This window comes from Vanellus vanellus, assembly GCF_965231255.1.
Source record: "Vanellus vanellus genome assembly, contig: HAP1_SCAFFOLD_1644, whole genome shotgun sequence".
Lineage (NCBI taxonomy): Eukaryota > Metazoa > Chordata > Aves > Charadriiformes > Charadriidae > Vanellus > Vanellus vanellus.
The window spans coordinates 1-24,808 of NW_028128687.1; the positions used below are offsets into that span (position 1 = coordinate 1).

The following is a 24,808-nucleotide window of genomic DNA, read 5'->3' on the forward strand; positions in this document are numbered from 1 at the left end:
AGTGACATCACGCGGGGGAGGGAGGGGTCGGGGCGGGCTGTGATGTCACCGGGGGCGTTGCCAGGGCCGTGACGTCACGGGGGAGGGGGAAGTGATGTCACAGGAGGGCCGTGACGTCACGGGGGAGGGGATGGGGGGAGGGGCAGGGAAGGGGCCGCTGACGTCACATGGAGGGGGTGTCTGTGGGCCGGGAGTGACGTCAGCGGGGGGAGGGGGGAGGGAAAGGAGATGCGGTGACGTCACCGGCCTCACCGTGCCCGGGCGGCGTGACGTAGGTGGCGCGCCGGTTGCTGAGGATGACGCCATCGCGCACCACCCCCGCCCCCACCTTATTGGCGGAGCCCTCCAGGCCCAGCACCGTCGGCATGACGTCACACAGCCCCCTCTCCCCTCCCCCCCCCCCTCCTCCTCCCTCCGTTCACCGCCCGCGAACCGCCGCCGCTCTCCCGCCGCCGCCGCCGCCGCTCTCCCGCCGTCGCCGCCGTAACGCGTCACTTCCGGCAGCGGCGCGCCGGAAGTGGCGCCGCGCGCGCGCGCAACCTCCCCCCCCCCTTCTCCTCTCTCCACCTCCTCCCAGTGACGCGGCGGCGCTTCCGCTTCCGGCCACGCCCCCTCTCCTCCAGCGCGCTGCACGCGGAGCTGCTCGGCCGCGCGCCGCCGCCGCTGATTGGCTCCCGCCGGCGCCGGGAAGCGCTGAGGTACGGCGGGCGCTGATTGGCTGCTGCCGGTGAGGAGTAAGCGGGGCGGGGATTGGCTGCCGGAGGTGGGGGGGTGGGGGGGAGCGGGCGCTGATTGGCTCCGGTTTAGGCCCCGCTGGGCGTTGATTGGCTCCGGTTTAGGCCCCCGCTGGGCGTTGATTGGCTCCGGTTTACGCCCCCGCTGGGCGCTGATTGGCCCCGGTTTTGGCAGGGCGGGCGCTGATTGGCTCCGGTTTAGGCCCCGCTGGGCGCTGATTGGCTCCGGTTTAGGCCCCGCTGGGTGCTCATTTGCTCCGGTTTTGGCACGGTGGGCGCTGATTGGCTCCGGTTTGTGTACCGCGGGCGCTGATTGGTTCCGTTCTGGGCCCCCGGCGGGCGCTGATTGGCCCATTCAAGCCATGCGGCGCGCTGATTGGCCGACGGCGCGCGGGGGGGCCGCCCCCGGATTGGCTGAGCCCTACGGCTGAGCCGGAGGGGCGGGTTTCCGGCGGGGGGGGGCGCTCTGATTGGCTGCGGGCGGCGGAAGGGGCGGGGCCGCGCGCTGATGCCTCTCTCCCTCTTCCAGGGGCTGAGCCGGAGAGTGAGGGGGCGGAGCCTCAGTCCCGCGGGGGGCGGAGCCTGAGCCCCGGGAAGGCAGTGAGGGGGCGGAGCCTGAGCCCCCGGGAGGCGTGGCCTGCGGCAGGAGGGGGCGTGGTCTGGTGCTGAGGGGGCGTGGCCTGTGGGCGATGCCGAAGCGCAGTAAGAAGGAGGCGGCCGATGGCGACACTGGGGAGGAGGCGGGTGAGTGACCAGTATGGACCAGTATGGACCAGTATAGACCAGTATAGACCACTATGGAGCAGTACAGACCAGTACGGGGCAGTACGGACCAGTACGGGCCAGTACAGACCAGTAGGAGCCAGTGTAAACCAGTATACAAACCAGTATGGACCAGTATAATTTGCTCTGTAAACCAGTATAGACCAGTATGGACCAGCATAGAGCAGTATAGACCAGTATGGGCCAGTACAGACCGGTACAGCCCAGTACAGACCTGTATGGCCCAGTAAAGACCGGTACGGCCCAGTACAGACCAGTATACAAACCCATATGGACCAGTATAATTCGCTCTGTAAACCAGTATAGACCAGTATGGACCAGCATAGCGCAGTATAGACCAGTATGGCCCAGTACAGACCGGTATGGCCCAGTACAAACCAGTACGGGCCAGTATAGAACAGTATCACTCATTCTGTAAACCAGTATGGACCGGTGTGGTCCAGTATAGACCAGTACGGCCCAGTAGAGACCAGCATGGCCCAGCACAGACCAGTATGGCCCAGCACAGACCAGTATGGACCAGTATAAACCAATACGGATGAGCACGGTCCGGTATAGGCCAGTATGGGCCAGTATAAACCAGTATGTAGATCGGTATAGACCAGTACAAGTCACAGTATAAATGAGCTTAAACCAGTACGGACCAGTATAAACCAGTATAAGCTAGTAAATGAATTAATATAGAGTGATATGGGCCAGTATAGACCAGTATGGACCAGTATAGACCAGTATGGACCAGTATAGACCAGTACGGGCCACCATGGGGCAGTATAAGCTATTATATAAACCAGTACAAACCAGTACAAACCAGTACGGGCCAGTATAAACTACTATATAAACCAGTATAGCCCAGTATGGACCAGTGTGGGCCAATATGGGGTCGGTATAAATGAATATGTAAACCAGTACACACCAGTACAGGCCATTATAAACCAGTATAAACCGTTAGACAGTTCTGCACTGGGATAGTATAAACCATTATGAACCAGTATAGACCAGTAGAAACCAGTATAGGTTAGAATAGACCCACACACACAGACCAGTACGGACCAGTATAGACTAGGATAAGCCTGTATGTAAAGTGGTACGGCCCAGTACAGACCAGTACAGACCAGTATAGACCAGTATAGAGTGTTATGGACCAGTATGAGGCACAAACCAGTATATAAACCCGAGTAAACCAGTATAGACCAGTACAGACCAGTCTATGAATTGGTACCAGGCTCTACAGACCAGTATAGAGAAGTAAACTGGGACATAAACCAGTATGCACCAGTACAGACCAGTGTGAAGTTATTATCTCCCAGTGTCCCGTGATGTCTTCCCAGTCTATCCCAGTTCGCTCCCAGTTCCCTCCCAGTCCACCCCAAACCCCCTCCCAGTCCCTCCCAGTGCCCCCCAACCCCCTCCCAGTCCCCTCCCAGTATATCCCAGTCCCTCCCAGTGCCCCACAACCCCCTCCCAGCCCCTCCCAGTCCCTCCCAGTGCCCCCAAACCGTCTCCCAGTCCCCTCCCAGTATATCCCAGTCCCTCCCAGTGCCCCCTAATCCCTTCCCAGTCTGCTCCCAGTATATCCCAGTCCCTCCCAGTGCCCCCAAACCCCCTCCCAGTCCCTCCCAGTGCCCCCCAGTCCCCTCCCAGCCCCTCCCAGTCCCTCCCAGTGCCCCCAAATCCCTTCCCAGTCCCCTCCCAGTATATCCCAGTCCCTCCCAGTGCCCCCAAATCCCCTCCCAGTCCCCTCCCAGTCCCTCCCAGTGCCCCCAAATCCCTTCCCAGTCCCCTCCCAGTATATCCCAGTCCCTCCCAGTGCCCCCCAGTCCCCTCCCAGTGCCTCCCAGTGCCTCCCAGTCAGCCCAGTGCCCCTCTCCCGCAGGCCGGTGCCCCCTCCAATCCCCCCCAACCCCCTCCCACTCCCTCCCAGTGCCCCCAAATCCCTTCCCAGTCCCCTCCCAGTATATCCCAGTCCCTCCCAGTGCCCCCAAATCCCCTCCCAGTCCCCTCCCAGTATATCCCAGTCCCTCCCAGTGCCCCCAAACCCCCTCCAATCCCCCCCAAACCCCCTCCCAGTGCCCTCCCACTCCCTCCCAGTGCCCCCCAACCCCCTCCCAGCCCCTCCCAGTCCCTCCCAGTGCCCCCAAATCCCCTCTCAGTCCCTCCCAGTGCCCTCCAACCCCCTCCCAGTCCCCTCCCAGTATATCCCAGTCCCTCCCAGTGCCCCCAAATCCCCTCCCAGTCCCCTCCCAGTGCCTCCCAGTGCCTCCCAGTCAGCCCAGTGCCCCTCTCCCGCAGGCCGGCGCCCCCCCAAGGCCCCCAAACCCCCTCCCAGTCCCTCCCAGTGCCCCCCAAATCCCCTCCAATCCCCCCCAAAACCCCCTCCCAGTCCATCCCAGTGCCCCCCCCCAAATCCCCTCCCAGTCCCCTCCCAGTATATCCCAGTCGCTCCCAGTGCCCCCAAACCCCCTCCAATCCCCCCCAAACCCCCTCCCAGTGCCCTCCCACTCCCTCCCAGTGCCCCCCAACCCCCTCCCAGCCCCTCCCAGTCCCTCCCAGTGCCCCCAAATCCCCTCCCAGTCCCTCCCAGTGCCCCCCAACCCCCTCCAATCCCCCTCCAACCCCCTCCAATTCCCCCCCAACCCCCTCCCAGTGCCTCCCAGTGCCTCCCAGTGCCTCCCAGTCAGCCCAGTGCCCCTCTCCCGCAGGCCGGCGCCCCCCCAAGGCCCCCAAACCCCCTCCCAGTCCCTCCCAGTGCCCCCCAACCCCCTCCCAGTCCCCTCCCAGCCCCTCCCAGTCCCTCCCAGTGCCCCCAAATCCCTTCCCAGTCCCCTCCCAGTATATCCCAGTCCCTCCCAGTGCCCCCCAACCCCCTCCAATCCCCCCCAAACCCCCTCCCAGTGCCCTCCCACTCCCTCCCAGTGCCCCCCAACCCCCTCCCAGCCCCTCCCAGTCCCTCCCAGTGCCCTCCCAGCCCCTCCCAGTCCCTCCCAGTGCCCCCAAATCCCTTCCCAGTCCCCTCCCAGTATATCCCAGTCCCTCCCAGTGCCCCCAAATCCCCTCCCAGTATATCCCAGTGCCCCCAAATCCCTTCCCAGTCCCCTCCCAGTATATCCCAGTTGCTCCCAGTGCCCCCAAACCCCCTCCCAGTCCCTCCCAGTGCCCCCAAATCCCCCCCAATCCCCCCCAAACCCCCTCCCACTCCCTCCCAGTCCCTCCCAGTGCCCCCAAATCCCCTCCCAGTCCCCTCCCAGTCCCTCCCAGTCCCTCCCAGTGCCCCCAAATCCCCTCTCAGTCCCTCCCAGTGCCCCCAAACCCCCTCCCAGTCCCCTCCCAGTGCCCCCAAATCCCCTCCCAGTCCCCTCCCAGCCCCTCCCAGTGCCTCCCAGTCAGCCCAGTGCCCCTCTCCCGCAGGCCGGCGCCCCCCCAAGGCCCCCAAACCCCCTCCCAGTCCCTCCCAGCGCCCCCAACCCCCTCCCAGTCCCCTCCCAGTATATCCCAGTCCCTCCCAGTGCCCCCAAACCCCCTCCCAGTCCCTCCCAGTGCCCCCCAACCCCCTCCAATCCCCCTCCAACCCCCTCCAATTCCCCCCCAACCCCCTCCCAGTGCCTCCCAGTGCCTCCCAGTCAGCCCAGTGCCCCTCTCCCGCAGGCCGGTGCCCCCTCCAATCCCCCCCAACCCCCTCCCACTCCCTCCCAGTGCCCCCAAATCCCTTCCCAGTCCCCTCCCAGTATATCCCAGTCCCTCCCAGTGCCCCCAAATCCCCTCCCAGTCCCCTCCCAGTATATCCCAGTCCCTCCCAGTGCCCCCAAACCCCCTCCAATCCCCCCCAAACCCCCTCCCAGTGCCCTCCCACTCCCTCCCAGTGCCCCCCAACCCCCTCCCAGCCCCTCCCAGTCCCTCCCAGTGCCCCCAAATCCCTTCCCCGTCCCCTCCCAGTATATCCCAGTCCCTCCCAGTGCCCTCAAATCCCCTCCCAGTCCCTCCCAGTCCCTCCCAGTGCCCCCAAATCCCCTCCCAGTCCCTCCCAGTGCCCCCCAATCCCCCCCAAACCCCCTCCAACCCCCCCCCAACCCCCTCCCAGTGCCTCCCAGTGCCTCCCAGTCAGCCCAGTGCCCCTCTCCCGCAGGCCGGCGCCCCCCCAAGGCCCCCAAACCCCCTCCCAGTCCCTCCCAGTGCCCCCCAACCCCCTCCCAGTCCCTCCCAGTGCCCCCAAATCCCCTCCCAGTCCCTCCCAGTGCCCCCAAATCCCCCCCAATCCCCCCCAAACCCCCTCCCAGTGCCCCCAAATCCCCTCCCAGTCCCCTCCCAGTGCCTCCCAGTGCCTCCCAGTCAGCCCAGTGCCCCTCTCCCGCAGGCCGGCGCCCCCCCAAGGCCCCCAAACCCCCTCCCAGTCCCTCCCAGTGCCCCCAAACCCCCTCCCAGTCCCTCCCAGTGCCCCCCAAATCCCCCCCAATCCCCCCCAAACCCCCTCCCAGTGCCCCCAAATCCCCTCCCAGTCCCCTCCCAGTGCCTCCCAGTGCCTCCCAGTCAGCCCAGTGCCCCTCTCCCGCAGGCCGGCGCCCCCCCAAGGCCCCCAAATCCCCTCCCAGTCCCTCCCAGTGCCCCCCAAATCCCCTCCAATCCCCCCCAAATCCCCTCCCAGTATATCCCAGTCCCTCCCAGTGCCCCCTAATCCCTTCCCAGTCCCTCCCAGTGCCCCCAAACCCCCTCCCAGTCCCTCCCAGTGCCCCCAAATCCCCCCCAAACCCCCCCAAACCCCCTCCCAGTGCCCCCCAGTCCCCTCCCAGTGCCTCCCAGTGCCCCCCAACCCCCTCCCAGTCCCCTCCCAGTATATCCCAGTCCCTCCCAGTGCCCCCAAATCCCCTCCCAGTCCCTCCCAGTGCCCCCAAATCCCCTCCAATTCCCCCCCAACCCCCTCCCAGCCCCTCCCAGTGCCTCCCAGTCAGCCCAGTGCCCCTCTCCCGCAGGCCGGCGCCCCCCCAAGGCCCCCAAACCCCCTCCCAGTCCCTCCCAGTGCCCCCCAACCCCCTCCCAGTCCCCTCCCAGTCCCTCCCAGTGCCCCCAAATCCCCTCCAATTCCCCCCCAACCCCCTCCCAGCCCCTCCCAGTGCCTCCCAGTCAGCCCAGTGCCCCTCTCCCGCAGGCCGGCGCCCCCCCAAGGCCCCCAAACCCCCTCCCAGTCCCTCCCAGTGCCCCCAAACCCCCTCCCAGTCCCTCCCAGTGCCCCCCAAATCCCCCCCAATCCCCCCCAAACCCCCTCCCAGTGCCCCCAAATCCCCTCCCAGTCCCCTCCCAGTGCCTCCCAGTGCCTCCCAGTCAGCCCAGTGCCCCTCTCCCGCAGGCCGGCGCCCCCCCAAGGCCCCCAAATCCCCTCCCAGTCCCTCCCAGTGCCCCCCAAATCCCCTCCAATCCCCCCCAAATCCCCTCCCAGTATATCCCAGTCCCTCCCAGTGCCCCCAAATCCCTTCCCAGTCCCTCCCAGTGCCCCCAAACCCCCTCCCAGTCCCTCCCAGTGCCCCCAAATCCCCCCCAAACCCCCCCAAACCCCCTCCCAGTGCCCCCCAGTCCCCTCCCAGTGCCTCCCAGTGCCCCCCAACCCCCTCCCAATCCCCTCCCAGTCCCCTCCCAGTCCCTCCCAGTGCCCCCAAATCCCCTCCCAGTCCCTCCCAGTGCCCCCAAATCCCCTCCAATTCCCCCCCAACCCCCTCCCAGCCCCTCCCAGTGCCTCCCAGTCAGCCCAGTGCCCCTCTCCCGCAGGCCGGCGCCCCCCCAAGGCCCCCAAACCCCCTCCCAGTCCCTCCTAGTGCCCCCCAACCCCCTCCCAGCCCCCCCCAGTCCCTCCCAGTGCCCCCAAATCCCCTCCCAGTCCCCTCCCAGTATATCCCAGTCCCTCCCAGTGCCCCCAAACCCCCTCCCAGTCCCTCCCAGTGCCCCCAAATCCCCCCCAATCCCCCCCAAACGCCCTCCCAGTGCCCCCCAACCCCCTCCAATCCCCCTCCAACCCCCCCCAACCCCCCCCCAACCCCCTCCCAGCGCCTCCCAGTGCCTCCCAGTCAGCCCAGTGCCCCTCTCCCGCAGGCCGGCGCCCCCCCAAGGCGGGGCGGGGGGAGGGGGGGCCGCCCTACGAGGACCCCCCCACGCGGGAGGTGACGGCGGAGGGACAGCGCTTCACCCTCAAAGTCACCTCCTGGAACGTGGACGGGCTGCGGGCCTGGGTGCGCAAGGGGGGGCTGCAGGTGAGCCGCGACCCACAGCTGTGGGGCTGGGACCCACATATGGGGGGCTGGGACCCATATCTGTGGGGCAGGACCCAGATATGGGGGGTTGGGACCCAGATATGGGGGGTTTGAGCCCTCTATGTGGGGGGTGGGGGGGGTGTAGGGGGGCGGGAGAGGGAGATGGAGGTGGGGAGGAATGAGATCTATGGGGCTGGGACCCACATCTATGGGGCGGGACCCAGATATGGGGGGTTGGAGCCCTTTATATGGGGGGTGGGGGGTGTAGGGGGGCGGGAGAGGGAGGTGGAGGTGGGGAGGACCCACATCTATGGGGCTGGGACCCATATCTATGGGGCAGGACCCACATATGGGGCTGGGACCCAGATATGGGGGGTGGGAGCCCTTTATATGGGGGTTGGGGGGATCTATATGGGGGTTGGGGGGATGTAGTGGGGCGGGAGAGGGAGGTAGAGGTGGGGAGGAATGAGATCTATGGGGCTGGGACCCACATCTATGGGGCTGGGACCTATATCTATGGGGCTGGACCCACATATGGGGGGTTGGAGTCAGATATGGGGGGTTGGGACCCAGATATGGGGGGTTGGGGGGATGTAGGGGGGCGGGAGAGGGAGATGGAGGTGGGGAAGAATGAGATCTATGGGGCTGGGACCCACATCTATGGGGCTGGGACCCACATCTGTGGGGCAGGACCCAGATATGGGGGGTTGGGACCCAGATATGGGGGGTTGGGGGGGTGTAGGGGGGCGGGAGAGGGAGATGGAGGTGGGGAGGAATGAGATCTATGGGGCTGGGACCCACATCTATGGGGCTGGGACCCACATCTATGGGGCTGGGACCCACATATGGGGGGTTGGAGCCCTTTATATGGGGGTTGGGGGGGTGTAGGGGGGCGGGAGTGGGAGATGGAGGTGGGGAGGACCCACATCTATGGGGCGGGACCCACATCTATGGGTCTGGGACCCACATCTATGGGGCTGGGACCCATATCTATGGGGCGGGACCCACATATGGGGGGTTGGGAGCCACATATGGGGGGTTGGGGGGATCTATATGGGGGTTGGGGGGATGTAGGGGGGCGGGAGAGGGAGATGGAGGTGGGGAGGGTCCACATCTATGGGGCTGGGACCCACATCTATGGGGCAGGACCCACATACGGGGGGCTGGGAGCCATCTATAGGGGGGTTGGGGGGAGCCAGGTGGCAGGGGGACCCCCGTCTATGGGGCTGGGAGCCATCTATGGGGCGGGGACCCCTATCTATGGGGCTGGGAGCCCCGTCTATGGGGCTGGGAGCCATCTGTGGGGCTGGGAGCCATCTATGGGGCTGGGACCCCCGTCTATGGGGCTGGGAGCAATCTATGGGGCAGGGACCCCTATCTATGGGGCAGGACCCCCATCTATGGGGCTGGGAGCCATCTATGGGGCGGGGACCCCTATCTATGGGGCTGGGACCCCCGTCTATGGGGCTGGGAGCCATCTATGGGGCCGGGAGCCATCTATGGGGTGGGGACCCCTATCTATGGGGCTGGGAGCCACCTTTGGGGCGCGGACCCCTATCTATGGGGCTGGGACCCCTATCTATGGGGCTGGGAGCCACCTATGGGGCTGGGACCCCCATCTATGGGGCGGGGACCCCTATCTATGGGGCAGGACCCACCTCTCCGCTGCCAAACCCCACATATACCGTGGGCTGAAACCCCCATCTATGGGGCAGAACCCCCCTCTATGGGGCAGAACCCCCATCTATGGGGCTGCGACCCCCATCTATGGGGCTGCGACCCCCATCTATGGGGCAGAAAACACCCGTACGCCCTCTCCCAGACCCCCCCCCTTTTTTTTCCCCCCATAGAGCCCCACAACCCCTCCACTTATGGGGCCGAACCCGTCCTTTTACCGACCCCACCTCCACTTATGGGGCTGCTGCCCCACATCTATGGGGCGGGAGAGTTGATATACCCCTTCTCCGCCCCCCCCCCACCCCCCGCAGTGGGTCCAGGAGGAGGCCCCCGACGTCCTGTGCCTCCAAGAGACCAAATGTGTGGGGCAGGCGGTGCCCCCCGAGGTTCGGGCCCTCCCCGATCTGCCCCACCAGTTCTGGGCCAGCCCCGAAGGACGACCCGGCTACAGCGGCGTGGGGCTACTGGCCCGTCACGAGCCCCTCAGCGTCACCTACGGCATCGGTGAGACCCATAAGTACCTCCCCGGGACCCATAAGTACCTCCCCGGACCCATAAGTCCCCCTCCTGTGACCCATAAGTACCTCCGGGAGCTCCAAAACCCTCTTTGAGGGACCTCAAACCTTCTCAGTTCAGCCCCAAATCCACTCGTGGGACCCCCAAGTGACCCCCCAGACCCATAAGTGCCTCTCGGGACCCATAAGTGCCCCCCCGGACCCATAAGTCCCTCTTTTGTGACCCATAAGTACCTCCGGGAGCTCCAAAACCCTCTTTGAGGGACCTCAAATCTTCTCAGTTCAGCCCAAAATCCACTCGTGAGACCCCCAAGTGACCCCCGAGACCCATAAGTACCTCCCCGGACCCATAAGTACCTCCCCGAGACCCATAAGTACCTCCCCGGACCCATAAGTCCTTCGTTTGTGACCCATAAGTACCTCCGGGGGCTCCAAAACGCTCTTTGAGGGACCTCAAATCGTCACGAATTGGCCCAAAATCCACTCGTGGGACCCCCAAGTGACCCCCGAGACCCATAAGTGCCTCCCCGAGACCCATAAGTACCTCCCCGGACCCATAAGTCCCCCTCCTGTGACCCATAAGTACCTCCGGGGGCTCCAAAACCCTCTTTGAGGGACCTCAAACCTTCTCAGTTCAGCTCAAAATCCACTCGTGGGACCCCCAAGTGACCCCCGAGACCCATAAGTACCTCCCCGGACCCATAAGTACCTCCCCGAGACCCATAAGTACCTCCCCGGACCCATAAGTCCTTCGTTTGTGACCCATAAGTACCTCTGGGGGCTCCAAAACGCTCTTTGAGGGACCTCAAATCGTCACGAATTGGCCCAAAATCCACTCGTGGGACCCCCAAGTGACCCCCGAGACCCATAAGTGCCCCTCCAGACCCATAAGTACCTCCCCGGACCCATAAGTCCCCCTCCTGTGACCCATAAGTACCTCCGGGGGCTTCAAAACCCTCTTTGAGGGACCTCAAATTGTCACAAATTGGCCCAAAATCCACCCGTGGGACCCCCAAGTGACCCCCGAGACCCATAAGTGCTTCTCGGGACCCATAAGTACCTCCCCGGACCCATAAGTCCCCCTCCTGTGACCCATAAGTACCTCTGGGGGCTTCAAAACCCTCTTTGAGGGACCTCAAATTGTCACAAATTGGCCCAAAATCCACTCGTGAGACCCCCAAGTGCCCCCCCAGACCCATAAGTGCTTCTCCAGACCCATAAGTACCTCCCCGGACCCATAAGTCCCTCTTTTGTGACCCATAAGTACCTCCGGGGGCTCCAAAACCCTCTTTGAGGGACCTCAAATCTTCACGAATTGGCCCCAAATCCACTCGTGGGACCCCCAAGTGCCCCCCAGACCCATAAGTACCTCCCCGGACCCATAAGTACCTCCCCGGACCCATAAGTCCTTCGTTTGTGACCCATAAGTACCTCCGGGGGCTCCAAAACCCTCTTTGAAGGACCTCAAATTTTCATGAATTTGCCCAAAATCCACTCGTGGGACCCCCAAGTGCCCCCCGAGACCCATAAGTGCTTCTCCAGACCCATAAGTACCTCCCCGGACCCATAAGTGCCCCCCCAGACCCATAAGTGCCTCTCGGGACCCATAAGTGCCCCCCCAGACCCATAAGTGCCCCCCCGGGACCCCCAAGTGCCCCCCTGGTGCCTTTGTGACCCCCCCCCAGTTGCCCCCAGTCCCTCCCAGTTGCCCCCAGTTGCCCCTAATTGCTCCCAGTTGACCCCCAACCCCCTCCCAGTTGACCTCCAATCCCTCCCAGTTGACCCCCAATTGCCCCCAGTTGCCCTCAGATCCCCTCCCAGTTGCCCCCCAATCCCTCCCAGTCGCCCCCAATCGCCCCCAGTCACCCCCAATCCCTCCCAGTCGCCCTCAAATCCCCTCCCAGTTGCCCCCCAATCCCCCCCAATCCCTCCCAGTTGCCCCCAATCCCCTCCAGTCACCCCCAATCCCCTCCCAGTTGCCCCCCAATCCCTCCCAGTCGCCCCCAACCCCTCCCAGTTGACCCCCAATCCCCTCCAGTCACCCCCCAATCCCCCCCAATCCCTCCCAGTTGACTCCAGTTGACCTCAAATCCCCTCCCAGTCGCCCCCCAATCCCCCCCAATCCCTCCCAGTCGCCCCCAATCCCTCCCAGTTGACCCCCAATTGCCCCCAGACGTCCCCCAATCCCTCCCAGTCACCCCCAATCCCCTCCAGTCACCCCCCAATCCCCTCCCAGTCGCCCCCAATTGCCCCCAGTTGACCCCCAATCCCTCCCAGTTGCCCCCAATCCCCTCCCAGTTGACCCCCAATCCCTCCCAGTCGCCCCCAGTTGACCTCAAATCCCCTCCCAGTCGCCCCCAATCCCCCCCAATCCCCTCCCAGTCACCCCCCAATCCCTCCCAGTCACCCCCAATCTCTCCCAGTCACCCCCAATCCCCTCCCAGTCACCCCCCAATCCATCCCAGTCGCCCCCAATCCCTCCCAGTTGACCCCCAATCCCTCCCAGTCCCCCCCAATCCCCCCCAATCCCCTCCCAGTCACCCCCCAATCCCTCCCAGTTGCCCCCAATCGCCCCCAGTTGACCCCCAATCCCTCCCAGTCGCCCCCATTCGCCCCCAATCCCCTCCCAGTCGCCCCCAATCCCCTCCCAGTCACCCCCCAATCCCTCCCAGTCGCCCCCAATCCCTCCCAGTTGACCCCCAATCCCTCCCAGTCGCCCCCAATCCCTCCCAGTCACCCCCCAATCCCTCCCAGTCGCCCCCAATCCCTCCCAGTTGACCCCCAATCCCTCCCAGTCCCCCCCAATCCCCCCCAATCCCCTCCCAGTCACCCCCCAATCCCTCCCAGTTGCCCCCAATCGCCCCCAGTTGCCCTCAAATCCCCTCCAATCCCCCCCCAATCCCTCCCAGTCGCCCCCAATCCCTCCCAGTTGACCCCCAATCCCTCCCAGTCGCCCCCATTCGCCCCCAATCCCCTCCCAGTCGCCCCCAATCCCCTCCCAGTCACCCCCCAATCCCTCCCAGTCGCCCCCAATCCCTCCCAGTTGACCCCCAATCCCTCCCAGTCGCCCCCAATCCCTCCCAGTCACCCCCCAATCCCTCCCAGTCGCCCCCAATCCCTCCCAGTTGACCCCCAATCCCCTCCCAGTCGCCCCCAATCCCCTCCCAGTCACCCCCCAATCCCTCCCAGTCGCCCCCAATCCCTCCCAGTTGACCCCCAATCCCTCCCAGTCGCCCCCATTCGCCCCCAATCCCCTCCCAGTCGCCCCCAATCCCCTCCCAGTCACCCCCCAATCCCTCCCAGTCGCCCCCCAATCCCTCCCAGTTGACCCCCAATCCCCTCCCAATGCCCCCAATCCCTCCCAGTCACCCCCCAATCCCTCCCAGTCGCCCCCAATCCCCCCCAATCCCTCCCAGTTGACCCCCAATTGCCCCCAGTTGCCCCCAATCCCTCCCAGTCACCCCCCAATCCCTCCCAGTTGACCCCCAATCCCCCCCAATCCCTCCCAGTTGACCCCCAATCCCTCCCAGTCGCCCCCAGTTGACCTCAAATCCCCTCCAGTCGTCCCCCAATCCCTCCCAGTCACCCCCAATCCCCCCCAATCCCTCCCAGTCGCCCCCAATCCCTCCCAGTTGCCCCCAATCCCCCCCCAATCCCTCCCAGTCGCCCCCAGTTGCCCTCAAATCCCCTCCAGTCGTCCCCAATCCCCCCCCAATCCCCTCCCAGTTGCCCCCCAATCCCTCCCAGTCGCCCCCAGTCCCCCCCAATCCCTCCCAGTTGACCCCCAGTCGCCCCCAGTTGCCCTCAAATCCCCTCCAATCCCCCCCCAATCCCCCCCAATCCCTCCCAGTTGACCCCCAATTGCCCCCAGTTGCCCCCAATCCCTCCCAGTCTCCCCCCAATCCCTCCCAGTCGCCCCCAGTCGCCCCCAATCCCTCCCAGTCACCCCCCAATCCCTCCCAGTTGACCCCCAATCCCTCCCAGTCGCCCCCAGTTGACCTCAAATCCCCTCCAGTCGTCCCCCAATCCCTCCCAGTCACCCCCAATCCCCCCCAATCCCTCCCAGTTGCCCCCAATCCCCCCCCAATCCCTCCCAGTCGCCCCCAGTTGACCTCAAATCCCCTCCAGTCGCCCCCAATCCCCCCCCAATCCCTCCCAGTTGCCCCCAATCCCTCCCAGTCGCCCCCAATCCCCCCCAATCCCTCCGAGTTGACCCCCAGTCGCACCCAGTTGACCCCCAATCCCTCCCAGTTGCCCCCAATCCCCTCCCAGTTGACCCCAAATCCCTCCCAGTCGCCCCCAATCCCTCCCAGTTGACCCCCAATCCCTCCCAGTTGACTCCAGTTGACCTCAAATCCCCTCCCAGTCGCCCCCAATCTCTCCCAGTCACCCCCCAATCCCTCCCAGTTGCCCTCAAATCCCCTCCAATCCCCCCCCAATCCCTCCCAGTCGCCCCCAATCCCTCCCAGTTGACCCCATTCGCCCCCAATCCCCTCCCAGTCACCCCCCAATCCCTCCCAGTCGCCCCCAATCCCTCCCAATTGACCCCCAATCCCTCCCAGTTGCCCCCAGTTGACCTCAAATCCCCTCCAGTCGCCCCCAATCCCCCCCCAATCCCTCCCAGTTGCCCCCCAATCCCTCCCAATCCCCCCCAATCCCTCCCAGTTGCCCCCCAATCCCTCCCAGTCCCCCCCAATCCCCCCCAATCCCTCCCAGTTGCCCCCCAATCCCTCCCAGTCGCCCCCAATCCCTCCCATTTGACCCCCAATTGCCCCCAGTTTACCCCCAATCCCTCCCAGTTGCCCCCAGTTGCCCCCAATCCCCTCCCAGTCGCCCCCAATCCCTCCCAGTTGCCCCCGAATCCCTCCCAGTTGCCCCCAGTTGACCTCAAATCCCCTCCAGTTGACCCCCAATCCCTCCCAGTTGCCCCCAATCCCTCCCAGTCTCCCCCCAATCCCTCCCAGTCGCCCCCAGTTGCCCTCAAATCCCCTCCAATCCCCTCCAATCTCCCCCCAATCCCCCCCAATCCCCCCCAATCCCCTCCCAGTCACCCCCCAACCCCCCTTCCCCCCACCACCACCACCACCACCACCTCCTCCTCCTCCTCCCCGCAGGCGCCGAAGAACACGACCGGGAGGGCCGCGTGGTGACGGCCGAATTTCCCGCCCTCTACGTGGTGGCCGCTTACGTTCCCAACGCCGGGCGGGGCTTGAGCCGTTTGGAATACCGCCGGCGGTGGGACGCGGCTTTTCGGGCGTATCTCACCCGATTGGACGGCCGCAAACCGGTGGCCCTTTGCGGTGACCTCAACGTGGCCCACCAAGAGTTGGACCTCCGGCACCCGGGAGCCAACCGCCGCTCGGCCGGCTTCACGGCGGAAGAACGCGAAGGGTTCGGCGCCCTCTTGGCCGCCGGGTTTTTGGATTCCTTCCGCCATCTTTACCCCGCCCTCCCCCACGCCTACACCTTCTGGACCTACTTAGGGGGCGCCCGACAACGCAACGTGGGGTGGAGGTTGGATTATTTCCTCCTCTCCCGGCGGTTGGAAGGGGCTTTGTGCGACAGTAAGATCCGCTCGCGGGTTTTGGGGAGCGACCACTGTCCCATCACCCTCTACTTGGCGCTCTAGGGCGGGGGGGGGGGGGCCAAAAATGGGGAGGGGGAAGTGGGGGCCACCACCGGGGGGTCTACGCGGCCCTAATTCCATCCCGAAAGGGGAGAAATTGGGGGTTGGAGGAGGTCGTCGGGGGTAATAAGGGGTTGAGATGGTCCCACCGACCTCAATTTGGCCATAAATTCATTTTAAAGTTCTCAAAATTGAGTTTCGATGATGTCATTATGGACAATATGGGGTTATGATGGTCCCACCGACCTCAATTTGGCCATAAATTCATTTTAAAGTTCTCAAAATTGGGTTTCGATGATGATATTGTGGTCAATATTGGGTTACGATGGTCCCATCGACCTCAATTTGGCCATAAATCCATCTCAAAGTTCTCAAAATTGAGTTTTGATGATGTCATTGTGGTCGATATGGGGTTGGGATGGTCCCATCCACCTCTACTCGGCCATAATTCCATCTCAAAGTTCTCAAAATTGGGTTTCGATGATGTCATTGTGGTCAATATGGGGTCACGATGGTCCCACCAACCTCAACTTGGCCATAATTTCATCTTAAAGTTCTTAAAATTCAGTTTCGATGACGTCATTGTGGTCAATGTGGGGTCATGATGGTCCCATCGACCTCTACTCGGCCATAAATCCATCTCAAAGTTCTCAAAATTGGGTTTCAATGATGATATTGTGGTCGATATGGGGTTGAGATGGTCCCACCAACATCAATTTGGCCATAATTCCATCTCAAAGTTCTCAAAATTGAGTTTCGATGACGTTATTGTGGTCAATATGGGGTTACGATGGTCCCACCGACCTCAACTTGGCCATAATTCCATCTCAAAATTCTCAAAATTGAGTTTTGATGATGATATTGTGGTTGATGTGGGGTCACGATGGTCCCATCGACCTCTACTCGGCCATAATTCTATCTCAAAGTTCTCAAAATTGGGGTTCGATGACGTCATTGTGGTCGATGTGGGGTAGAGATGGTCCCACCGACCTCAACTTGGCCATAAATTCATTTTAAAGTTTTTAAAATTGGGTTTCAATGATGTCATTATGGACAATATGGGGTTGAGATGGTCCCACCAACATCAATTTGGCCATAAATCCATCTCAAAGTTCTCAAAATTGGGTTTCGATGACGTTATTGTGGTCAATATGGGGTTATGATGGTCCCACCGACCTCAACTCGGCCATAATTCCATCTCAAAGTTCTCAAAATTGGGTTTTGATGATGATATTGCAGTCGATATGGGGTCAAGATGGTCCCATCAACCTCAATTTGGCCATAAATTCATTTTAAAGTTCTCAAAATTGGGTTTCGATGATGATATTGTGGTCGATGTGGGGTTACGATGGTTTCATCAACCTCTACTTGGCCATATTTCCATCTCAAAATTCTCAAAATTGAGTTTTGATGATGATATTGTGGTCAATGTGGGGTCACGATGGTCCCATCGACCTCAATTTGGCTATAATTCCATCTCAAAGTTCTCAAAATTGGGTTTGGATGACATTATTGTGGTCGATGTGGGGTCGAGATGGTCCCATCGACCTCAACTTGGCCATAATTCCATCTTAAAGTTCTCAAAATTGGGTTTCGATGATGTCATTATGGTCAATATGGGGTTGAGATGGTCCCATCGACCTCAACTTGGCCATAATTCCATCTCAAAGTTCTCAAAATTGAGTTTCGATGACGTCATTGTGGTCAATATGGGGTTACAATGGTCCCACCGACCTCAATTTGGCCATAAATTCATTTTAAAGTTCTCAAAATTGAGTTTCGATGATGTCATTATGGACAATATGGGGTTATGATGGTCCCACCGACCTCAATTTGGCCATAAATTCATTTTAAAGTTCTCAAAATTGGGTTTCGATGATGATATTGTGGTCGATATGGGGTTGAGATGGTCCCACCAACATCAATTTGGCCATAATTCCATCTCAAAGTTCTCGAAATTGGGTTTTGATGACGTCATTATGGCCAATATGGGGTCGAGATGGTCCCACCGACCTCAACTCGGCCATAGACGTTCTCAAAATGCCCCGAAATCGGGTTCCGATGATGTCATCGTGGTCAAAGGGGGGTTGGGACGGTCCCACCGACCTCTACTGGGCCATAATTCCGCCCCCCCCCCCCCCCCCCCCCCCCCCCCAAATCGCTGACGCAGCCGTTGGGTGTGGCCCAACGAAAGACCTCCAATTGGCGCTCGATGATGTCATCGCGCCCGGGATGGCCTCGGGATGGTCCCACCGACCCCTCCCACCCCCTATAGGCCCCTCCCACCCCCTATAGGCCCCTCCCACCCCTATTGGCCCCTCCCACCCCCTATAGGCCCCTCCCACCCCCATAGGCTCCTCCCGCCCCTCTAAGTCCCTCCCACCCCTTTTAGGCCCCTCCCACCCTCCATAGGCCCCTCCCACCCTCCATAGGCCCCTCCCACCCATTCTCAGCCCCTCCCACCCCATAGACCCCCTCCCACTGCCTCTAAGCCCCTCCCACCCCCTTTAGGCCCCTCCCACCCCCATAGGCCCCTCCCATCTCCTCTAAGCCCCTCCCATTCTCTATGGGCTCCTCCCCACATTCTAAGCCCCTCCCACCCCCTATACCCCCTCCCACCCCTATAGGCTCCTCCCACTCCCTCTAAGCCCCTCCCACCTCTCTAAGCTCCGCCCACCCCCTTTAGGCCCCTCCCACCCCTTTTAGGCCCCCCACCCCTCTAAGCTCCGCCCACCACCTCTAAGCCCCTCCCATCCCATCTAAGCCCCTCCCACCCTTATAGGCTCCTCCCACTCTCTCTAAGCTGCTCCCACCCTCTATAGGCTCCTCCCCCATTCTAAGCCCCTCCCATCCCCTCTAAGCCCCTCCTACACCCTTTAGGCTCCTCCCACCCCCCTCTAAGCTCCGGCCACCTCCTCTTAACTCCTCCCACCCCCTTTAGGCCCCTCCCACTCCTCTAAGCTCCGCCCACCCCAAGTCCCTCCTACCCCCATAGGCCCCTCCCACCTCTCCTAAGACCCTCCCACCCCATAGGCTCCTCCCACCCTTCTAAGCTCCACCCACTTCCTCTTAACTCCTCCCACCCTGTTTAGGCCCCTCCCACCCCTTTAAGCCCCGCCCACCCCTTTTAGGCCCCTCCCACCCCCATAGGCCCCTCCCACTGCCTCTAAGCCCCTCCCACCCCCATAAGCCCCTCCCACCCCCCCAGACCCCTTAAGCCCCGTCGACCCCTTGAGCCCCGCCCACCCTTTAGCCCCGCCCCCTTTCAGCCCCGCCCCCACCACCGGGGGGGCGGAGCCCCTCGCCCCTCCCCCCTCACCTCGCCCCTCCCCCCCCCGCTCCGGCGCAGCCCCCGGGGGGTGGGGGAGGGGCGGCACCGCTGTGATGGAATAAATAATTATATACAGAGACGGCCCCCGCGGGGGGCGGGGCCTACGGACGGGGGGGCGGGGCTTGGGGGAGGGGGCGGGGCTTCAAGGGGAGGGGGCGGCATGCGGGGAGGGGAGGCGGGGCCATGCTGGGGGGGGGAGGGGGGGGGAGGCCAAGATGGCCGCCACGGGCGGGGCGGGGTGACGTCACGGGGAGGGGGCGGTGACATCACAGGTCCGCGGTGATGTCACTGAGCCAGGCGATGAGGTCACGGGGCGGGGCGGGGCCGTCACGCGCACGTGGTGACATCACAGGGCCGCGCCATGAGGTCACGGGGCGGGGCGGGGCCGGCCCAGGTCCGCGGTGATGTCACCGGGTGGGCGGTGACATCACAGGTCCATGATGATGTCACAGGGGGGGGCGGTGACGTCACAGGGCTCTGCGATGCCATAGGGTGGAGCGGTGCTGTCACGAGGCGCCGATGATGTCACAGGGCGGGGCCACGAGGTCCCCGTTGGGCGCAGCGGAGGGGCGGGGTGGGCGTGGCCGGGGGGGCGTGGTCAGGCCCGGGGGGGGAGGGGCAGGCTGAGGCGGAGGCAGCCCCAATAGGCCGCCCGCAGCAGACACGCCCCCGCCCCCGCCCCCAGCACCGCCCACCCCGCGTGCAGCGCCCGCACCCGCCGGGCCACGCCCCACGTCCCCACCTATGGCAGGAGGGGAGAGGGGGCGGGGTCAGGCGGGGACACGCCCCCCCCTTTTGACCCCCCCCATATATCCGTCCCACCCCCCATGAGTTCTCCCTCGAAGCCCCGCCCCCCCGAAGCCCCACCCACTCGAAAGCACACCCACTGGGAGCCACGCCCCCTCTAGCCACACCCACCCGGCCACGCCCCCGCTAAGCCACGCCCCCTCTAAGCTGCCCCCTTCAACCCCTTCCCAGCCCTAAGCCCCGCCCCCGAGCCGCACCCCTCCCTCCAAGCCACGCCCCTCCAAGCCACGCCCCAAACACGCCCTTCCCCCTTTCCACCCCTAAACCACACTCCCCCTTAAGCCACGCCCCCTCGAAAGCCACACCCCTCTCCTCAAGCCCCCGCCCCCTTTAAGCCACGCCCCACCCATTAAGGCACGCCCTCTCCCCATAAGCCACGCCCCCAACCCTCCCTTCCCCCCTTTTCCACCTCAAACCACACTCCTCCCTTAAGCCACGCCCCCTCCATTGAAGCCACGCCCCCATTGAAGCCACCCCTCCCCTTAGGCCACTCCCCCTGTAAGCCACTCCCCCTCCCATTAAGCCACACCCCTCCCATAAGCCACGCCCCCACCAACACCCCCTTCCCCCCTTTTCCACCCCTAAACCACACTCCCCCCTTAACCCACGCCCCCTCCCTCAAGCCACTCCCCTTCCCTGAAGGCACGCCCCCTCCCTCAAGCCCCGCCCTCTCCCATAAGCCACGCCCCCAACTCCCCCTTCCCCCCAAACCACACTCCCCCTTGACCCACACCCCCTCCCCTTAAACCACGCCCCCTCCCTTGAAGCCACGCCCCCTCCCCTCAACCCACCCCCTTCCTTGAAGCCACGCCCCCTCCCATTAAGCCCCACCCCCTCCCATAAGCCACGCCCCACCAGCACCCCCTTCCCCCCCTAAACCACACTCCCCCTTAACCCATACCCCCTCCCCTTAAACCACGCCCCCTCCCTTGAAGCCACGCCCCTCCCCAAGCCACTCCCCTTCCCAGAAGCCCCGCCCCCAAGCCCCGCCCCCTCCCATAAGCCCCGCCCCCACCAACACCCCTTTCCCCCCCAACCACACTCCCCCTTAACCCACACCCCCCCTCCCCTTAAACCACACCCCCTCCCTTGAAGCCCCGCCCCCCAAGCCCCGCCCCCTCCCTAAGCCCCGCCCCTCACCGCCAGCCCGGCGGCCGCCCCGGCCATGAGCAGCGCCAGAAGGAGGCAGCAGAGGCACCGTCGCCGCGGAAACCGCCGGCCAATGGCGGAGCTGCAAAGGGCGGCAGTGGGGGGGGCGTGGCCTCAGCTGCTGCCACGCCCCCTCCCAGTGAGGCCACGCCCCCCTCATAGCCTGGCCACGCCCCCCATCCCCGTGGGGTACTCACACTTTGCGGCAGTGGGGGCAGCGGGCCAGGGCGCGGTCGGAGAGCTCCGCCCACTGCGGGGAAGGGGGCGGGGTTAGGGGGGGCACGCCCACCCGCCCGCCCCGCCCCAGCCGGGACCACATCTATGGGGCGGGACCCACATCTATGGGGCTGGGAGTGACATACAGGGGGTGGGGACCCACATCTATGGGGCTGAGAGCCATATATGGGGGGTGGGACCCACATATAGGGGGTGGGACCCACATATAGGGGGTGGGACCCCCATCTATGGGGCTGAGGACCACATATAGGGAGTGAGACCCACATATATAGAGAGTGGGACCTATATATAGGGGGCGGGACCCACATAATGGGGGGTGGGACCCACATATGGGGGGTGAGACCCACATATAGGGGGTGGGACCCTCGTATAGGGGGCGGGACCCACATATAGAGGACAGGACCCACATATGGGGGGCGGGACCCTCATATGGGGGGCTGAGAACCATATATAGGGGGTGAGACCCACATATAGAGGACGGGACCCACATATAGGGGGTGGGACCCACATATGGGGGTGAGACCCACAAATAGGGGGCGGGACCCACATATGGGGGGCGGGACCCACATATAGGGGGTGGGACCCACATATGGGGGGCGGGACCCACATATAGGGGGCGGGACCCACATATAGGGGGTGGGACCCATATATAGGGGGTGGGACCCACATATGGGGGGTGGGACCCACATATATAGAGGGTGGGACCCATATATAGGGGGTGGGACCCATATATAGGGGGTGGGACCCACATATAGGGGGTGAGACCCACATATGGGGGGCGGGACCCACATATAGGGGGTGGGACCCACATATAGGGGGCGGGACCCACATATAGGGGGGTGGGACCCATATATAGGGGGCGGGACCCACATATGGGGGCTGAGACCCACATATAGGGGGCGGGACCCATATATAGGGGGCGGGACCCACATATGGGGGGCGAGACCCACATATAGGGGGCGGGACCCATATATAGGGGGCGGGACCCACATATAGGGGGCTGAGACCAACATATAGGGGGCGGGACCCACATATAGGGGGCGGGACCCATATATAGGGGGCGGGACCCATATATAGGGGGTGGGACCCCCCCCCACTTGTGGGTCCGGCCCCCCACGTGTGGGGCGCTCACCAGGAAGGGGCCCCCGCAGTGCCCACAGGCCACGCGGACGCCGCCGGGGGGGGGGTCGGGACTGGGAGCGCCCCCCTGCACCGGGCCCAGGTTGATGATGCGCTTACTGGGAGGCAACTGGGTTATACTGGGAGGGCACCCGGCCCCACTGGGAAGGCGGCTCCTACCTCCCACTGCCTCCCAGTGGGCTCAAACCACCTCCCAGTGCCTCCCAGTGCCCCCAAATCCCCTCCCAGTTCCCTCAAATCCCCTCCCAGTCCCTCCCAACCCCCTCCCAGTCCCTCCCAATCCCCTCCCAGTCCCTCCCAAATCTCCTCCCAGTGCTCCCAAATCGCCTCCCAGTTCCCCCTAATCCTCTCCCAGTCACTCCCAGTGCCCCTAAATCCCCTCCCAGTCTCCCTACATCCCCTCCCAGTCCCTCCCAGTACCCCCCAATCCCCTCCCAGTCACTCCCAGTCCCCCCAAATCGCTTCCCAGTGCCCCCAAACCCCCTCCCAGTCCCTTCCAGTCCCTCCCAACCCCCTCCCAGTCCCCTCCCTCCCAAATCTCCTCCCAGTGCCCCCAAATCCCCTCCCAGTCGCTCCCAAATCCCCTCCCTGTTCCCCCAAATCCCCTCCCAGTCCCTCCCAGTGCCCCCAAATCCCCTCCCAGTCCCTCCCAGTCCCCCAAACCCCCTCCCAGTGCCCCCAAATCCCCTCCCAGTCCCTCCCAGTCCCCCCAAACCCCCTCCCAGTGCCCCCAAATCCCCTCCCAGTCCCTCCCAGTCCCCCAAAATCCCCTCCCAGTGCCCCCAAACTCCCTCCCAGTCCCTCCCAGCGCCCCCAACCCCCCTCCCGGTGCCTCCCAGCACCCTCCCAGTCTGACCAGTAGGGGCGGGGGCAGGCGATGCGCTGGGAGGAGGCTTTGCACACCAGGAGGCAGTTACAGGGGCACCGCACGTACTTCTTCCCGCCGGGGGCGGTGCGGATGGGCTGGGCGGGGCCAAAGGGGGCGGGGCTTAACTCCAGGCCACGCCCCCATCCGAGCCACGCCCCCTCCCTCCAGGCTCCACCCCCTCAGGCCCCCACCCGCCCCTCCCCTTTAAGCCCCCCCGAGCGCCACCCAGCTAAGCCACGCCCCCCTTAGGCCACGCCCATTTAAGCTCCGCCCCTCGGAGCCCAACCACCCGCTCTGTCCCCGCCCCCTTTTGGCCACGCCCCGCAGAGCCCCTCAAGCCCCGCCACAGTCCCCTAGGCCCCGCCCCTTCAGAGCTTTACCCCATTTAAGCCCCGCCCCCTTTAGGTCCCGCCCCTCGGAGCCCACCCACCCTAAGCCCCACCCCCTTTAGACTCCACCCCCTTTAGGCCCCGCCCCACCGAACCCCTCCCACGTAAGCCCCGCCCCCTCAGAACCCCACCTACCCCTTTAAGCCCCGCCCCCTTTAGGCTCCGCCCCTCCAACCCCTTCCCCTTTAAGCCCCGCCCCCTCACCACCCACCCCCTTAAGCCCCTCCCCCTTTCGGCCCCGCCCCACCCCTCTCATTTAAGCCCCGCCCCCTCACCCACCCATCAAGCCCCGCCCCCCTTTCGGCCCCGCCCATTCAGCGCCCCAGCGACCCCCTCTAAGCCCCGCCCCACCTTAAGCCCCGCCCCCTAACCCCCCACCACCCCAAGCTCCGCCCCCGCCAGCCCGCGCCCCCCCCGAGGCCCCGCCCACCCCCGAGGCTGCGCCCCCACGCCGGCGCCTAGCCACGCCCCCACCCCCGAGGCCACGCCCCCAGCCCCCCCGAGGCCACGCCCCCTCACCGTGGCCCTCCCCGCACCCCCCGCACTTCACCACGTGCTGGTGGGTTTTGCCCTCCACGCTGATTGGCCGCTGGCACACGCGGCAGGTGACCGCCGGCCCCGCCCCCCCTTCCGGGCTGCCCAATGGCGAGTAAGGGGGCGGGGCTTCCCCCGGCAGCACCGCCGCCGGACCCGCCCCATCGCTGCCTAGCAACGGGGGGGGGGGGGGTGAGTGGCCACGCCCCCACCGCCTCAAAGCCACGCCCCCCTTAAACCACGCCCCCTCCCGCCTCAGCCAGACCCCACCTCCTCCCCCCCACCCGGAGCCCCTCCCACCCCCTCCAGGCCCCGCCCCGCCTTCTCCTCCACCCCACCCCTCTCCCGTGGCTCCGCCCCTCCCGGTTAAGCCCCGCCCCACTCACCCCCTCCCCGGGCCTCCCCCGGTTACCGGGCCCGGACCCGCTTCGGCGGGCAGCAGCGGCGAGCGCTCCCCGTCCGCCATGACACCCCTCCGCCCCGCCCCTCGCCCGCCCATTGGCCCGCCCGCCTCACGTGGACGCCCCGCCCGCTCTCCCCTCTCCGCGCGCCCCCATTGGCCCGCTCCCCTCACGTGACCCCCTTTTCCGCTCGCCCCGCCCTCCCCCAAGCCCCGCCGCCCGCCGCTCGCGCGCTCCCATTGGCCCGCTCCCCTCACGTGACCCCCTTTTCCGCTCGCCCCGCCCTCCCCCAAGCCCCGCCGCCCGCGCGCTCCCATTGGCCCGCTCCCCTCACGTGATCCCACCTCCTCCCGGAAGCGTTGCTAAGCGACCGGCGCTCCTCCCTTC

The 24,808-nt window shown here is 64.5% G+C and overlaps 2 protein-coding genes across 3 annotated transcripts; one reads left to right on the top strand and one right to left on the bottom strand.

Annotated features, from left to right (window-relative positions):
• Window positions 1-605: 605 nt before the first annotated feature.
• APEX1 (apurinic/apyrimidinic endodeoxyribonuclease 1) lies at window positions 606-15,568 on the top strand (the record flags this gene model as incomplete). 2 transcript variants are annotated; one of them, XM_082500063.1, is made up of 5 exons in its annotated part: window positions 606-698; window positions 1,264-1,478; window positions 7,590-7,747; window positions 9,736-9,928; window positions 15,054-15,568. In XM_082500063.1, exons 2-5 carry the CDS (start codon window positions 1,424-1,426, stop codon window positions 15,566-15,568), a joined length of 921 nt encoding a protein of 306 aa, XP_082356189.1. In that variant the 5' UTR covers window positions 606-698; window positions 1,264-1,423. The 2 variants fall into 2 exon arrangements, with proteins under 2 accessions (XP_082356189.1, XP_082356188.1); XM_082500062.1 differs by having other exon boundaries at window positions 647-727.
• A 3,379-nt stretch (window positions 15,569-18,947) lies between these two features.
• PIP4P1 (phosphatidylinositol-4,5-bisphosphate 4-phosphatase 1) lies at window positions 18,948-24,486 on the bottom strand (the record flags this gene model as incomplete). The annotated part of the gene is made up of 7 exons (XM_082500060.1): window positions 18,948-19,638; window positions 20,844-20,934; window positions 21,050-21,102; window positions 22,222-22,327; window positions 23,086-23,192; window positions 24,037-24,191; window positions 24,444-24,486. 7 exons carry the CDS (start codon window positions 24,484-24,486, stop codon window positions 19,495-19,497), a joined length of 699 nt encoding a protein of 232 aa, XP_082356186.1. The 3' UTR covers window positions 18,948-19,494.
• Between the last annotated feature and the right edge of the window lie 322 nt (window positions 24,487-24,808).